The sequence below is a fragment of the Styela clava genome, chromosome 7, assembly GCF_964204865.1.
Source record: "Styela clava chromosome 7, kaStyClav1.hap1.2, whole genome shotgun sequence".
NCBI classification, from domain to species: domain Eukaryota; kingdom Metazoa; phylum Chordata; class Ascidiacea; order Stolidobranchia; family Styelidae; genus Styela; species Styela clava.
Genome location: NC_135256.1, coordinates 6,954,319 through 6,970,355, shown reverse-complemented (window position 1 = coordinate 6,970,355; position 16,037 = coordinate 6,954,319). Strand labels below are relative to the sequence as shown.

The 16,037-nt window shown below is 34.6% G+C and overlaps 2 protein-coding genes across 3 annotated transcripts in view; both read right to left on the bottom strand.

Annotated features, from left to right (window-relative positions):
* Positions 1–74: 74 nt before the first annotated feature.
* LOC120328533 (aldehyde dehydrogenase 1A1-like) lies at positions 75–7,897 on the bottom strand. 2 transcript variants are annotated; one of them, XM_039395051.2, is made up of 12 exons: positions 7,820–7,897; positions 5,797–5,882; positions 5,373–5,477; positions 4,059–4,199; positions 3,610–3,739; positions 3,286–3,347; positions 2,548–2,713; positions 2,128–2,307; positions 1,830–2,014; positions 1,403–1,570; positions 904–1,061; positions 75–670 (listed from the first exon to the last, which is right to left on the bottom strand). In XM_039395051.2, exons 2-12 carry the CDS (start codon positions 5,845–5,847, stop codon positions 517–519), a joined length of 1,500 nt encoding a protein of 499 aa, XP_039250985.2. In that variant the 5' UTR covers positions 5,848–5,882; positions 7,820–7,897; the 3' UTR covers positions 75–516. The 2 variants fall into 2 exon arrangements, with proteins under 2 accessions (XP_039250985.2, XP_039250983.2); XM_039395049.2 differs by lacking the exon at positions 7,820–7,897 and adding an exon at positions 6,026–6,047.
* A 967-nt stretch (positions 7,898–8,864) lies between these two features.
* LOC120328284 (maltase-glucoamylase-like) overlaps positions 8,865–16,037 on the bottom strand; it is a 46,068-nt gene continuing 38,895 nt past the window's right edge. Inside the window, exons 63-76 of the mRNA XM_078114422.1 lie at positions 15,632–15,751; positions 15,144–15,271; positions 14,516–14,622; positions 13,934–14,054; positions 13,404–13,523; positions 13,067–13,163; positions 12,808–12,941; positions 12,241–12,402; positions 11,992–12,108; positions 11,456–11,604; positions 10,728–10,872; positions 10,268–10,366; positions 9,846–10,004; positions 8,865–9,587 (exon numbers count right to left, since the gene is read on the bottom strand). Coding sequence (XP_077970548.1) covers positions 9,354–9,587; positions 9,846–10,004; positions 10,268–10,366; positions 10,728–10,872; positions 11,456–11,604; positions 11,992–12,108; positions 12,241–12,402; positions 12,808–12,941; positions 13,067–13,163; positions 13,404–13,523; positions 13,934–14,054; positions 14,516–14,622; positions 15,144–15,271; positions 15,632–15,751 — 1,892 coding nt within the window. The 3' untranslated portion in view covers positions 8,865–9,353. The remainder of the gene's footprint in view (positions 9,588–9,845; positions 10,005–10,267; positions 10,367–10,727; positions 10,873–11,455; positions 11,605–11,991; positions 12,109–12,240; positions 12,403–12,807; positions 12,942–13,066; positions 13,164–13,403; positions 13,524–13,933; positions 14,055–14,515; positions 14,623–15,143; positions 15,272–15,631; positions 15,752–16,037) is intronic.

The following is a 16,037-nucleotide window of genomic DNA, read 5'->3' as shown; positions in this document are numbered from 1 at the left end:
AAAATAAGACCAATAAAGTCGGCAGTAATTTTAAGAAGGTTTTTTGTTTTCGTGCGATTATCGTGTTGAATAAAACTTTTGGAAAATGGTTGATCAAGGTTGACACTTTGGAATAGAAATGTAGTTCTTTGTAACCTTCATTCGCAATTGAAGTATCAGAGTTTGATCAAATTATCGATATATTTTATTGTCTACCAAGTGTGCGTTATATCTCTCTTGTTATTACTGTTTGAGATCTCTCATAATTTGAGCCAGAGTATTCTTATAGTTTTTATATTTTGATCGTTACCATTAACTGACCAATATGTAGTATTTCATCAATTTTTTTGTGCCTTAATATTAATATTAAGATGCCTATAATTAGTCATGACTTTTTATCCAGCTACATCTTGCGGTTGCACGTTCTCATGGACGCGTGCTGGATCTCAACGAAAATAATTTGAAAAATCAAGAATTTATTGGGTAAGTGAATTTATATGATGAACTTAAGTTTGAACACTAAAATCATTTAATTTGTTAAATTTGAGCACCAGATCCGGGAATCTTCATGATAACTGTCTTGACTTCAGTGTATTGACTTAAAGTATATTCACTCATCTCTCGATCGATTCCAGATTCTTTAAATCCTCCAAATGGAGCCCCTGGACTGAACGGAAAGTAACAGTTCACCCTGCAAAAGTTTATGGAGCATCCTATTAATATCATCAGAGACACCGAGGCATTTAATGAAATGATAAAACATCAATAATTCGTTTATTAACATAAATCGTTTGCAGAGTTTATTATTACTAGTTTTCCAAAGTTGCAAGACCTTATAAAGAACATAGGTGTATTTATAACATTGGTAAAACCAATATATTATTCTTATCATAGTTTGCTTTTAAATGAATTGTTCAGTCTTACCACACAGTTCCTGACTGCAAAGCATTTGTAATTGCCATGATTTTGTCAATATCCTTCGTAATAACAGCGGCAGCAAGTCCATACCGGGTGTTGTTCGCTCTTTCTATAACTTCATCAACGTCTTTAAACTTGTAAATTTGTTGGACAGGTCCAAAGACCTGCAATGGATTGAGTTGTACATACTTCGCATTTAAAATATACGAGACAAAGCCACAATTTACAAACTATTTCCGTTTCTGAGCACATCATTTTTTTCGAATGAAAGTAAATTTATGCATTCGGGGTGAAGAAGGTTCTATTTCCTTACCCGAATGAAAACAAAAATAAAGAAATGCCCACGGAGTCTTGTGCAGTACAGCTGGTCAGAAAACGCTTTGCAACAGTACGTTCCGTACTATTGTTTTGTTTATCGCTTAGTTATTTTTCGCGTTCTCAAATTTCGAACTTGTTAGATATTGGTATACCACGAATAAAAAAAATATATATATTATGGATTGACCTCTTCCTGCGAAATCTTCATGTCATCACGAAGATCAGTAAATACAGTTGGTTCTATATAAAATCCGGTCCTTCCCTCCATCTTTTTTCCACCACACATAACTTTAGCACCTTCCTCAACACCACTTTTCAAAAGTCCCAAAACTCGATCCTCTTGGATTTTGCTGATCTGATAATTTATTGAAAAACGCAGAATATTCAGTAGAAAAAAACAAGAATGATAATATAACATGATGGCGGTAGTTTTGCTTTTGTTTAACGCATTTATTATCCAATGCCATCCAATTTACATTCCATGAAATCACAAAATGGAGTAATTTAGTAATATACAGCACATCAATAACTAAAATTGTTTGCGAATTGTATAAAAAAGGTCAATGGTTGTAACTAAACTCTTTCCACACATAATAATCTCTATTACATATTACCAGTGGTCCATTCACTGTGGTGACTTCACTAGGATCTCCAGTTGGCAAAGATTTTGCTTTTTCAACGCTCTTTTTAACGAATTCATCGTAAATATCTTCGTGAACAAACGTTCGAGTTCCAGCACAACAAATCTGTCCGTTGTGCGTGAATACAGCAGTATTTGCGAGAGAGACAGCCTCATCAACTGCAAAACAAAAATTTTTTCAGCCATATCCACGATTTCTATTAGAAGAATAGATATGAAGTGGAATATAGATATAGAGTTAACGTATAGGTAAACAATATAACGGGACCTACTATCAACGTCAGAGAACACAATATTGGGACTTTTCCCTCCCAGTTCCAGAGAGACTCGTTTCAAATTGGAATCAGCTGAAGCTTTCTGAATCAAGCGTCCGGTCACTCCTGATCCAGTAAATGAAATTTTGTCGACTTCCATGTGATGTGATAAAGCGTGTCCAGCAGTTTTCCCAAATCCTAAAAATAGATCAAGAATAGTCATAGCACATTGCGCACAACAACGATTTTCGAGGCGAGGGGAAACTCTTTCCGACATGTTTCAAAATTGAAGCCAAGTGCACTGCAGTGAATAATCGGTTACAGAATCCGCACATTGTTGTGTGGGTGCAGATTTCGACTTAATTATTGAAATGAGATTTTCCGATATATATGACCTAAACAAAGGATTCAATGTATATATTGCATACATGGTCTAACCTGGTACAACGTTCAAAACTCCTGGTGGAAATCCTGCTTCTTTCATAAGTGATGCTAAATACAATGCAGTCAAAGGAGTGTTTTCTGCCGGTTTCAGAACAAGAACATTTCCCATCGCTAAGCAAGGTGCAACTTTCATTGTAAACATTCCGATGGGAACATTCCACTGTTTTTGAACGGAGAAAAGATATTGTGAGACATTTACTCAGTCATAAACTGTGTTTTTACACCTAACCACTTGGAAAGAATTGGGCGTTGGCTGTCTATATGTCAAGGTTTTTATACCAGGACTATTATGTTGAGTGCTCACATTCGTGAGGGAGGTAGCAATTCTCGACACGGAATATAAAGTATTACGTGTTATGATCTCGACAGTGTTTATAACGCGAAAGTGTTTATATATCCTGACAGGATATCTTATTCGTCGAGCTACGTCCTCGTTGGCTCGTAAATGTAAAAGTAGGTGACCGTATACGACCGTATACATTTGAACCAATGTACATTTGAACTCATGTGTATATCCGCGGGTTCAATCTATATGCGGGTGCTAAAACCCATGGGTTAGGGTTAGTAGGGTTCAAATATCCGCAAAACAAAAAAAATTCCATAGGTTCAATAGTATGCAGGTGCAATTGTCGTGGGTTCAAATCTACGTGGGTTCAAATGTACGGGAACCGTAAAAGTATAATGTGGCGAATGCTTATTAACTCTATCCTCCAATTTTCATTATTCACCTACCGGAGTTATTGCTCCACAAACTCCCACAGGTTCATGCTTGGTGTAGCAAAAGTAATCGCCATCTGGAGTTCAAACAAAGAAAAGAAACTCAAGACATTAGCAATGTAATACCGAAATTTCTTTTTCAATGTCAATGGTAATTCATTGACTAATCGCATATACTTTTCTAGGTCGGAGTATTTTCGATCGCCAATTTTAATTCATTTCACTTTAGTTATAGAGCAACAAGCGAACATGATATGTTCCATATTTTTCACTAAATTAGAATTCTAATGCACCAACAGTGCTTTCCAAACGATTGGATACATAGTAAAATGGATTTACCAAACGGAATTGTTTTCCCGTGGTACTTATCCGCCCATCCAGCAAAATATCTGAATATTTTACTGCAAATGGGTATGTCACCAAGCAGTACGTGGGAATACAATCTTCCACAGTCCAGACATTCCAGAGACTAAACAAAATACAAATGATTCAACTTAATTAAATGCTTACCACGTGCATATAAAATAGTTTAAAAAAATACTGCAATACGAAATATAAAATTGCATGTATTGGTTTTCTCGATATTTTACAACTGGGCGGGGCAACGTGACAAGGCCGTTTTATCATAGTCTCGAGTAAAACAAATACATATCACTGACTCTAGATAAGTTGTTAAATTATAAATAGGTGTCAAAATTTCAAATTATATTTGTATTGATTATTTTTAGAAACTATTATCCAAAGCAACGGGGAATAAAATGTAACGATAGAAACACAGAAAATCGTACGGCAAGATATTGTGCATCGCGTTCCATAAAATCAGCCATTTTGTTAAGCAAAAGCCCTCTCTGTGAAGCATCCATCTTGCGCCATGCAGATCCCGGCTTGAATGCAGCTTTTGCTGCCTGTACTGCTGCATCTATGTCGGCCTTAAAAATAATATATATTCGGTAACATCAGATTTAAACCTTTTTCACCAACGCAAGGCATCAACATCGTCTGGGCTGTCCGACGCAGGCAGCAACATATTAAATATTTTGAAAATTGTGATTATACTTGAACTCAATGAATGGGATATGAAAACTTTGAATTGAAAATATAATCACACTCTCTGGCAATCTTTTTTTGGCGAGCGTCCATGTGTCAGATATTGTTCGAGAAGGTAAAAACTATTTTTCAAGCTTAGCAGAGTGGTTTGTTTCCCCTTCGGGTATAAGCCTATATACATTTAAATATATCTAACATATATGTCCTCCTTGATGCTCGAGTCCGATCATTATTACTTATCGATCTTAAGATCGGTAAGTATATTGATAGGTATTTGTATGTATGTATGTATGTATGTATGTATGTATGTCTGTCTGTCTGTCTGTCTGTGTGTCTGTCTGTTAGATGCACGCGATATCTCACGAAAGCGAGATTGAATCTGCTCCAGATTTTGCATGTGCATTCATCTTATCTCGGACCAGAAGCCTATTGATTTTGGGCGAATTATGTCGTATAATTAGCGAGTTATCAATCAATTATTGATATAGTGATCTAGATTTTTGTAAAGCGAGAGAACTTTGAAACCCGCCGAGTGTGTGTGTGCGATGCGCAGTGCGCAAGTTACAAGAGCGGATGAATCGAAACTGCAGTTTCTGTTTTGGGGGATCCCCTAACTATCGATCGATAAGTCTTCGGTTTCCAACCGATATTCTCGTTCTAGTCTTACCCGATTAGAACGTTGTGCCATTGAAACATGTTTAGAACGGTATTCGTTCTCTTGTGAATATTTGCATATAGCTTCAGAGCGGATATGGCAAACTGGCATGGAACTTATACAACTAAAAGCTTTTATACGTTTTGACAGTACTTGGCACTAAATATATAAAACAAGTGAATTCATGTGTACTTTTGCAAACGTAACTGCATTGGCCAAACCGATAACAAGTATAAATCAAATGGGTATACGACATAACGTGTGGCGTTGTGAAACATTATTAAATGGCTTATACATATTTTTCTATACAATTGATCAACTTGGAGAAAATCTTCGATGAAAAAATTAAAAAATTGGGTCTAATTAGATGCATAACATAATCTATAATGCACCGACTCACCGCTTTTCCTTCTGCTACATCGATAATTTTTTCTTCTGTTGTGGGATTGCAGGTTGCAAATGTCGAACCATCCTTAGAATCAACCCATTCATTGTTGATAAAAATCTTGAGAAAGAATATATTTTTCTAATTAATAGAAGATTTTGTCGGGTTGATGTATTTAATATAAATTAGGTGTTTCTGATTGAATTACCTATTTATATTCATTAACAGTAATATGCCACATGATCATATGCATCGATTTGTAAGTTTTAACACTTCATAAGTTTTTACCCTCCGGGTTATTATATTTCGTCGGCCTGTTTTCAGCTTTAGTATCGTGTTACATCAGAATGAATGTTTATTCAATATAATTATATTATTACTCATAAACATCACAAGAAAATTAGAAATGGCTGTTGTATGAAAAATGTTATGACTTCACCTTGGTATACTTAATTTCGGGATTTTTCAGTGCTAGTGGAATTCCGGCCATGTTGAATAACTATAATTAAAGCTGATTCTTGATTTCTGTATATAAATATAAAATAACACATGCAAAAAGTTAGAGCTTTTGGTTGTGGGTTCATTCTTTTGCACGATTGTATGATATGCCCAACCTCATACTTTAACCATGTGTCCGTTTTTTGTTTGATATTTATTTTAACTTTTACCCTTCATCATTTCTTTTCCGCCCATAGGAGAATCCTCATACTGATGGTAAACCGCTCAGGCCCAGAATATCGTTTGTAACAATAAACCTATATTTATACTTAATAAATATACAACAGCAATATTTGAAATGTATATATATGTACTGTTTTTCATGTAAATCTGCTCAAAGCAAGATCCTAAGAGCTCTAACCGTCGCGCGGAAATCTGAATAATATAGGTTTATCATTGCGAAAGTTATGTCAGAACTTTTTCATGTAAATCTGCTCAAAGCAAGATCCTAAGAGCTCTAACCGTCGCGCTGAAATCTGAATAATATAGGTTTATCATTGCGAAAGTTATGTCAGAACTTAACCGCAATGATAAACCCATATTTAGCTCATAGCGTGATGCTTGCAGCTCTTCTTATGGTACTCTTGGGACCTTGCTTTTATCTGGCTTGTATGAGAAACAGTGCATGTCTAATATTGTAGTTATATATATATATAATATATATATTATATCGAGCTTTTCGTGAAAATCGCCCCATTATATCACTAATTATAAATATATTTGACTCATTCTAAAATATTAAGTCGTAAGGCTTCACTCGCGCACAATCGAATTTTCTATATGCAACTTCGTTATTCTGTTCCATATTACCGATACTATTCACAAAACCACGACAAAATTCAACACATATTTTTTTTGGTTACGCTGTGAAACGCATCGTCGACTCTCTTTAACGATTACAATATACTGTCATAGCTGACTCGTTTCGTCTTGACCTCGATAACCTCAAAAGCAAATATTTGCTGTTTCAGCCATTGCTGTGTGAGTTTAAATATAGCTCAGGCCGATCAGACATAGCGTGCGGTGCATTTTAAAGGTGGGGGTTATCACGGATTTTTTTTCGATTAAATTGATTCTTTTCATCAGCCATAGAATGCACGCTGAACTTCATTAATCTGTTTGGTGATATAATCCTGAACTCGTGTATGCCAGTTCTACCAATTTTGTTTGTATACTATATGTTTTTTAGGGTGACCGTACATTTGAACCCATGTACATTTGAACCCATGCGTATATCCACGGGTTCAATCTATATGCGGGTGCTAAAACCCATGGGTTAGGGTTAGTATGGGTTTAACCATCCGTGAAACAAAAAAAATTCCATAGGTGCAATAGCATACAGGTGCAATTGTCATGGGTTCAAATGTACGTGGGTTCAAATGTAATGGAACCGTTTTTTAGTTCATATTTCTATCGACATCACAGTCCAGCGGTCACGAACCGGTACACTTTAAACTGATAATTTGTTCAATGATGTTGGAGTGTGATTAGAAAAAATGTAAGATTCCTAGATCAATCGAAACGTTTGGGTCCATCCAGAAATAAATCTGGTCTTTGCATATTAGTGGATGTTCATACAGAGGCTTGTTTGGGGTAAAATGCCTAAATGAAAACGCCGCCCTTTTAAGGTCAATGAAATAATTATAACATGAGGCATCAATAAATGGATGTTCATGGGGAAACATTGACATGAATGAATTACATATGATGGACTACTAATTATCGGCCGATTTCTGCACTTTGTGTCGTGGAAACGAAGTCCACTTTATTTAGGCAGTAAACGTCAAAGTCCTATAAAATTATATAGAATGAAATTCTCCCAAAAAATTCTTTGTGATAAGGTAACCCACTCTTGGACCTGCTGTATTTCAACAGTTATTTAACTGATAAGCTGTGACATCACAAGTTTGGCAATTAATGTGCAACCCGCTTTCTTCTCATTCGGACATAAGATCATGACTTACCAAACTATGTCCAGCTGATCTTGCTACATTATGAAACATTCTTTGTTACCATTTTCAATCCGCGCCATACTCTCTTAAATCAGGTTGATATTTTGTCAATAAAATACCTACGTGGGTAAAATATTCCTAGAAATAATACGTGGGTTACGCTTCATATATTATCGATTTGGTCCACAACACGGGATTATTTTTGCCGTATTTGGCAATTCGACTATATTTTATACTAACTGTATTATTTGCGTGGAATTTTGTTATACCATTTTTTATTGAATACCGCTGTGAGTAGCTCACTATATGCTACAGAAAACAAGTGGCCCAATTGCAGCAAAAACTAGCATGTAACCACAATTCAGCAAGTAGATGTATATGGTTCCATTACATTTGAACCCATGACAATTGCACCTGCATACTATTGCACCTATGGACATTTTTTGGGTTTAACGGATATTTGAACCCATACTCACCCTAACCCATGGGTTTTAGTACCCGCATGTAGATTGAACCCGCGGATATACACATGGGTTCAAATGTACGTGGGTTCAAATGTACGATCACCAATGTATATATATATATATATATATATATATATATATATATATATATATATATATATATATTACATCTCTTACTACATTGAAATAAACGAGCGTAAACATATTTTTGCTATATATGATCCCGCTCCCGAGCTCACTTTTGACAGTACATTACAATTGGTCTCACAGAACAAGTATTTTTAAAAACCTCCGGTATAATTATTTCACAGTGATCGTCGCTGCATTTAGATGAAGTAAAGACACTACAATGGATCCCATCGGATATAAGTTTACAATGGAACGTATGTTTTCGATTGGGTACTATATTTTGGTCTTACAGGCACTCGGAAGCTATAAACTCAACATGATGTGCCAGAAAACCAATTTATTGTTTGACTCCAAGTGCATCATTGTTCAAAAACGAAAAACGTCATTCTGATTACTTCAAATAATTTATCCATCCATTCAAAACAGCCCCCTTTACCGGCCTGAGAATTGACTTGAATGAAAAATTCCATCATGTGATTTATTAGAACAACAAAATTGAACAATTATTCGCATTAAAAATTGACTAGCTACAGCGACTTCGATCCATGTTCATAAACATTAATGAGAAACGTATACAAGATTGCCGATCCACGCACAAAATTCTAATTAGATCAAAATATGCGTATCATTTGGTACGTGTATCTGATTGCAAAGTTAAGCAATGCCACCATCTTTCTATTTTCATAATATTTGAATATGTAAAATCTAATCTTAGCCCAAGCTGTTATTTTGCTTATAGATATTAGCAATAGAATTATAAAATACATATAAAATACATTCAAATTACTGTTTAAAAAAAAGATTCGCAAAAGTCTAAGGCGTGAATGAATTTTGGACAATCAATCCTTATCAATAAGAAATGTAAATTCAAAATCTGAGAACGATGCTTTGAAGCTAAATGCTGGTAATTTTGTCAACAATGGTATTAAAATTTGTGTTTACAAAACTAAAAATTACGTCCAAATAACTTCGTGGCTTTGAGAAAGCGTTAAATTAAGTCCAGTGATATCCAGAACATTCAGCATTGCATTGTATTTGTTGGTTGCAGCTGTTGGCGCGCCCCCATTTGTGGATACAGTAACGCTGCCGACTGACTGTAATACTCCATAAACGGTGATTTTTTCGAAATGCAACGTTGAAATATCAATGCCTTGCGCTGGGTGGACGATATCGATCTGCAAACTCGACTGCAATGAAGTAATTAAAAATATAATTAAATTCAAAAACTAGTTCGATTTCGGTGCGAAGTATTGTACAGTCCTTTTTGTCACAACGACAATTAGGTATCAAATTCGAATATTTGATAGCGCAATGCATCCAAGTACGAATTACTTGATTTAGTAATATTTATAAGTATAAAGAATAATTTCTATGCCCTCTTGCAACACATTGTCTACTAATTTTAATTTTAAGATATCCTATTTATCACGCCTAACTTAACTTACGTGTGTACAGCTGAAATTTAGCAAGGCGTAATTTTCACCAACATTTCTTGCTTCGCCATCATCCCAGTACAACGTGCCCATAGCTGAATCAGAATCATCCAATGGAACTAACAAAGACATAGGATTCTTTCTTGCTTCTGTTGTAGTCACGGCCGAATTCTTTAAAATAATAGTAAAACTATGGACTAAAAAATAGAATTAGCCGCGGTTTTTATTAATAATCGAAGGTAAATCTAGATTTTTATTTTTGATTTTTCATGTGAGTTTAATTGTCGGTAAACAGGTGAAAATGCCAATAAATACTATCGAAAATAGCATATTGAAATAATATTTTATAACTAAAATCGAATGCACCAAACAAATTCTTTCCACTGCGTAAGCCTTGTAAGTATTTGCTTGAATGCAATCATCAAGCAAATTACCTGTCTGGGAATGATAAATCCACCCCTGACGTGCAAGTTAATGTAGTCAAGTGGGGCGTCAAGTGAAACGAATCTTCCAGATTGAGTCAATTCTTCACCCTGTGGAATTATAATTGATACTACGTTACCATAGACTTTGAATTCTGCCTAACTACTAATAATTGTCTTATAACATGTCGCAACGATTTAATTACATAGGAAACATTATCACTGCTTTACATTTTAGAGGAGGGGGTTGCTTCCGAATTCAGTGGGTGGTAGATATTTTATTATTAGCGATAAACTATTTGTGAAATATTTATTGTATATGCCTGAACATCTGCACTGGTATATACGGCACTTTCTGTATATATATTCAAATATAATCATATTCAAATTAAAAATTAAAGTCTTACAGTTCGACACAAGATGTTATGTTGCAAAGTGTTTTGTATTTATCTAATAAAAAACAATTACTTACGGTTCGATAATCGTACCATCTTGCATCTTTTGGAAAATATCCAGTTACACTAACCGCACCTTCATCAAGCACAGGTGTGATCAAAAATCCGCTTCCTAATAAAAATTGCCTGTCAGCATCCCAAGTATCTTTGTCTTGAGGAAATCTAAAATTTGATGAGAATTATTACATTCGAAACGTTGCGAAAAACAAGAGAGCAATATTCAAAATATTTTATGGACACGAAAGTTAAGACGAAGTAGCAACAAATCTTTTAGTCCAACTACGAGATCTCTGAAATTCAATCACGGGACCAAGGCACGGTTCGCATTTAACGTTCTCACAAAAAAATTCAAAGTGAAAATCGAATTCTATACAAGCCACAGAAATTTTTGAAATAAGTGAATAATATCCCTCTAACGACAACAATATTCTTCAACCCCTGAAAATTTCAAAGCGATTGATCCTTTGGTAAAAAAGAAAGCGATTTTTTTACAATGACAAGAAAAAATCATACACAAAACAATCGACAGGTACACTTTGCGTCCAATAAACACAACTGACCGATTTCATATTGTGTTTTTCAGATTATCAGATCAGATGCATAATGAATCTGTGTATTCTCACGAACAATTCTTAAATTACAGTTTTGCGAATCGAATTGAAACAAAGTGTTTCGGACACGTATTTGCATGTTTCGTCTCACCTATAAGCCCACATTTAAATATTGTTGTATCAAAGAAACTTACTCATGTACTAAAGCCCTCACAACTGTACCACCAAAGGTGCTTGCTTGATAATGAAGTGTGTACATATATGGAAGAATGCTATAACGAATCTCGAGGACTTGTTTAGATGAAGCTGCAAAATCGGCTCCAAATGCTGTTGGATGTTGCGACTGAAGGAAAAAAGACACAAATTTTGAAATGAAAAACATCGAATACTGTGCGAATATTCGCAATGAGTTTCGTTACACTTTTGTTATAATAACAATGTGAAACGTTGTCCATACTGAATAAAAAACAAAACCCTCTTCGTGATAGTTCACTTAAAATAATGCGCCGGGAAACTCTAAATAGATAAAAAAAAATCCTATATATTATATTTGAAACTATAAAGATTTCAATTTTTCTTATTGCATTTAAAGCATATAAAGTTTTCAGTATGAAGAGCCTTGCGACAAACAATTAATATGTGGATTTGCTAAAGTGTTTTATAAGAAAAAAAGATAAAGATTTCATCGGAAAAGGTTCGAGAAGTGTTTCGAAAACAATAACAAACTCACAATCATGGTTTTCGCATTATGATTTCTACTAAATGGATAGAAAGCTCCAACTTGCATCCATCTCTGACACATTTCCTCTGTAGTATTGAACCAGAATCCACATACGTCGGCACCGATCTATAGTAGTTGAGAATCAACATAATAGCACAGGTACAATTGTCCCAAAATTTCAATTATTTGTTTAAAAACGTTATAATAAATGATAAATATATAGCATTTGAAGAATCAATATCAACTAATAGTACTTACATATGGAAATCCAAACAGATTAAATTCAAACATCGCTGGTATTGGCCACGGCATTTGTCTCCACTGACTCTGATTATCACCAAGCCAATGCCCAGCATATTTTCCTGTACCGGTGAAGGTTGATCGGGTGATTACGAAGCTTCTATGGTCCGGCATTACAGTCTGTAAATAGAAAAAGGGTGATACAATGATAAAACTGCTTTCTATAAACGGCTTTCAAGATGCAATTGCTACAAGAACGATAGTTGTCGGAAAAAGCTTTTTATAGAATTCGAATGAAAGGGTACGACGTTCTTCAGCTGAAGTAACAATCTCAAGAGCTAAATCACTCTCACTTTTCGAAATATAATACAGGGTGCCCATAAAGTTCCTTTACAATTTCAATTTTAACAATTAATTGTTCAAGTATTTTGTTTTCATTCAATACATCTGTGAGGGCCAAAACAATACATGGTATCGATAAATTCCTGTTGCAATTTTAAAATAGTTTTTATCTTTATGCATCCCCTATATAACGACATGATAATATCTGAAAAGTGGAATAATAGGAACGAATGAAACTTATACCTGAAGAGCCTCGTAGGTGGCAATAGACATTGTGTGGCCATATAAACTGTGTAGATCATAATGCAATCCCATGTATTGTTGGTTTTCCATGCACAATGTTTTGTCGTGCAATCCCACCCCGTACCATAATATATCTGTAAGAAAACAAAGTTTGCTGAATAATTGATTACTGATGATTTGTTTGAATAAAGAATTAGCAATGATATGTGCAAACTCGTTCCTAATTTTGTTAAAATAAATGTAAGAATTGTGGAAATACTTGGAATGTATGCTGGTCTGTTGTATTCATCGCTGCAATTCATGGCTTCAAGTTTAGTTGCATTGTCTGGTTGAAAATTTGCTGGTTCATTCATATCCTGAAATTAAAACAATCATTGAAGCAAAGGTAGAGTAGTCGGTGTATGTAATGTTATAGAATCACTCGGTTTGTGGAAGACATATTCGATAATATAAGATCGATGCTTTCTGTAACATAGAACAAAATTAAAAAAAATCTTGTCGATTGAGAAACATATCTTAGTTAACCTAACCCGATGCATATGAGTTGCCATTTTTCTGATTGGCGAAAGAATAAATATATCGAAAGTGACACTTACCACCCAGAGAGCGTCGTATTTTACATTCTGGTTTACATAAAAATCTTGGCATTGATTCGTCCACCATGACGTAGCATTAGGATGCGTGTAGTCTGGATGATAGGTTTCTCCGGGCCATACCTGATAAATTAATAAGAATGATTATGTTTATAAACTAGATTTTTTTTCCTGATAGCAAAATGTAAATTTGAATCTTCTGACGGATGAATGCTCAAGTTCAAGATTTGATTTTATTCTCGATATTATTTCTATAACTAAATTACCCGATCTTTTTTAACTAGATATTAGAACCTTGGGTGTCTCTGCTTGATAACCAGACTTAGTTCCCCGAGCTTGTAATTGTTTTCCACTGGTTGGATAGAATGAACTTGACTGGACTATACGCAGAAAGTATCACGTTAAAAGTAACAAGAATAAAATTGCTGCTAAAAATGACATTTGTTCAAGAGGCTTAAATTTGTTTCTCATTTTTATATGGCTATATCTCGTGTGGCATCAAAAATTTGAATCTTTGTTTTCGTTCCATTTACCTCTGTTTTTATTGGTTTTGAACCATCTGGCGTTTTTATATAAATATCTTCTGCTAATCCTTCATCGTACGCTTTATATCCATCTTCAATCAGAATACCCGGGTCGAGAATGATGACGTACCTGAGATCAGAAAGAAATGATAATGATTCTTGTATTACGAATCCGAGAAAGCATGTTTGATAACAACGGATACAGTATAGTGACCAAGTCATACATTTAAAAACTAATCTGTTTAACTGCCTGCACTTTCGGCAATAAGCGAGATAATAGCATTCAATTGTGTTGGCCAATCAATTGAAATAATAAATGATTCAAAGGGGAAATACTTTCAAGTTGTTAATGCCAAAATGTAACGAAAAATCCTCACACCTGATTATTTCACACTAATTTTAAACATCTTTTTCAACATTTCATTTTTGTTGCATAACTTTTGAAATAAAAATAGAGTATTGCTGTCGATGGTATTTCTGTGGGAATAACTACTTATCATTCTTCCATGCTGGATCCGTATGCATATAAAATGCATAGATGCACACTAACACAAATATATCCACGAAATTTTTTTTCTATTTTAAACTTACCTCATTCCCAAGTCATGAAGCTCATCTACGTATGCAGGAAGTCCCTTCCAGGAAGTGTTATCGTAAGTGAATGATTTGTACCTTTCCATGTAATCAATGTCACCATACTGCAAAATGTAAATGGTTACTAAATATTTGTACTATCGATTAGGTTTCTACGAGACTAACTACTTCTCCGTCTTCTATGCTTTTGCGCCGGTGGATCCGTATGCATATAATACAAGGATGCTGTAGCAAGAGTGAAGTTAACTATCCTAAGTGATTCAAGAGACTTGCTGCACACTAACACAAATGTATTTCTGTTATATTTGAACTATGTATGTCTGAGGAAGTCTAACCTTGGTCAGACGAAACGTTACAGAAATATATTTGTGTTAGTGTGCAGCAAGACTCTTGAATCACTTTAAATAATTGTATCTAATAAAAATCACGTTTGCTTTTTTCACAAATCTTCTTGCCTGGCTATTGTCTGAATGAAAATGTCATATATATGTTGAAATGTTGAAGTAAACAAATGGTTGTTTATTAAATATTAAAATTGTTAAGAAAGAAGTAATATTAAAACACAAAACGATTATTGCATAAATCATTAACCAATCAAATAGTACTTGTAAAGCGAAATAAGTACCTGGACATCGAAAGGTATTTTCGCAGCTCTCATATCATCTACGATTCCTTTAACCTCATCTAGTGATTCGTATCCCCATCTTGACAATTGGAATCCAAGACCCCAGTACGGAGGCATCATGGGCAGACCTGGGAACATGCTATTTCAATTATAACTGAATATCAACATTTTTAGTTACATGGCATATCGTTAATGATATTATGACGCTTAAAGCAATCGCAGAAACTAGAAACCGAATGCCAGAATTAAATCAAGATAATCAACAAAAAATTCCCTTCATGCCATTAGTGATAATTTTATATTTGGTAGGGGTGTTCGTCGTTTTCTTACATTGCCATTGCTTTTAGCCTTCTCTTTACAATAACATTTTAACCTTAGCGAACTCTCGGCCATTTTTCTTATCATGACTAGGGAATCGTTAATTGATAGTTGTTCTTTAAGCAACCCAACAAATGCAATAAGTAGGAAATTGTATTTAAAACACTCACCAATGAAATTATGAAAATGTTGAACAACTTCTTCTTGTGTATTGCCAATGAATATATAAAAATCCAGCACTCCACCCACTGTTCTGTAAGTAAGTTTTGGATCCGGCGTGAAAAATACATCTGTAAAATGAATAGAGAGTAAAAAGTGTGAAGATCATCGTATAAACACATTTGTACAGTGTATTATCAGTTTGGATTTGTGTCTACGAGACTCACTACTTATCCTTCTCCCACGTGAAAAATAGAAGCACAAATACATTTCTGTACCATTTCGTCTGACCAAGGTTAGACTTCCTCAGACATACATAAATTAACTACGTTACAGAAATACATTCGTGTTAATGTGCAGCAAGACTCTTGAATCACTTTGTTAGTGGTTCTATAGACTTTAATTTTGCACTGCAAA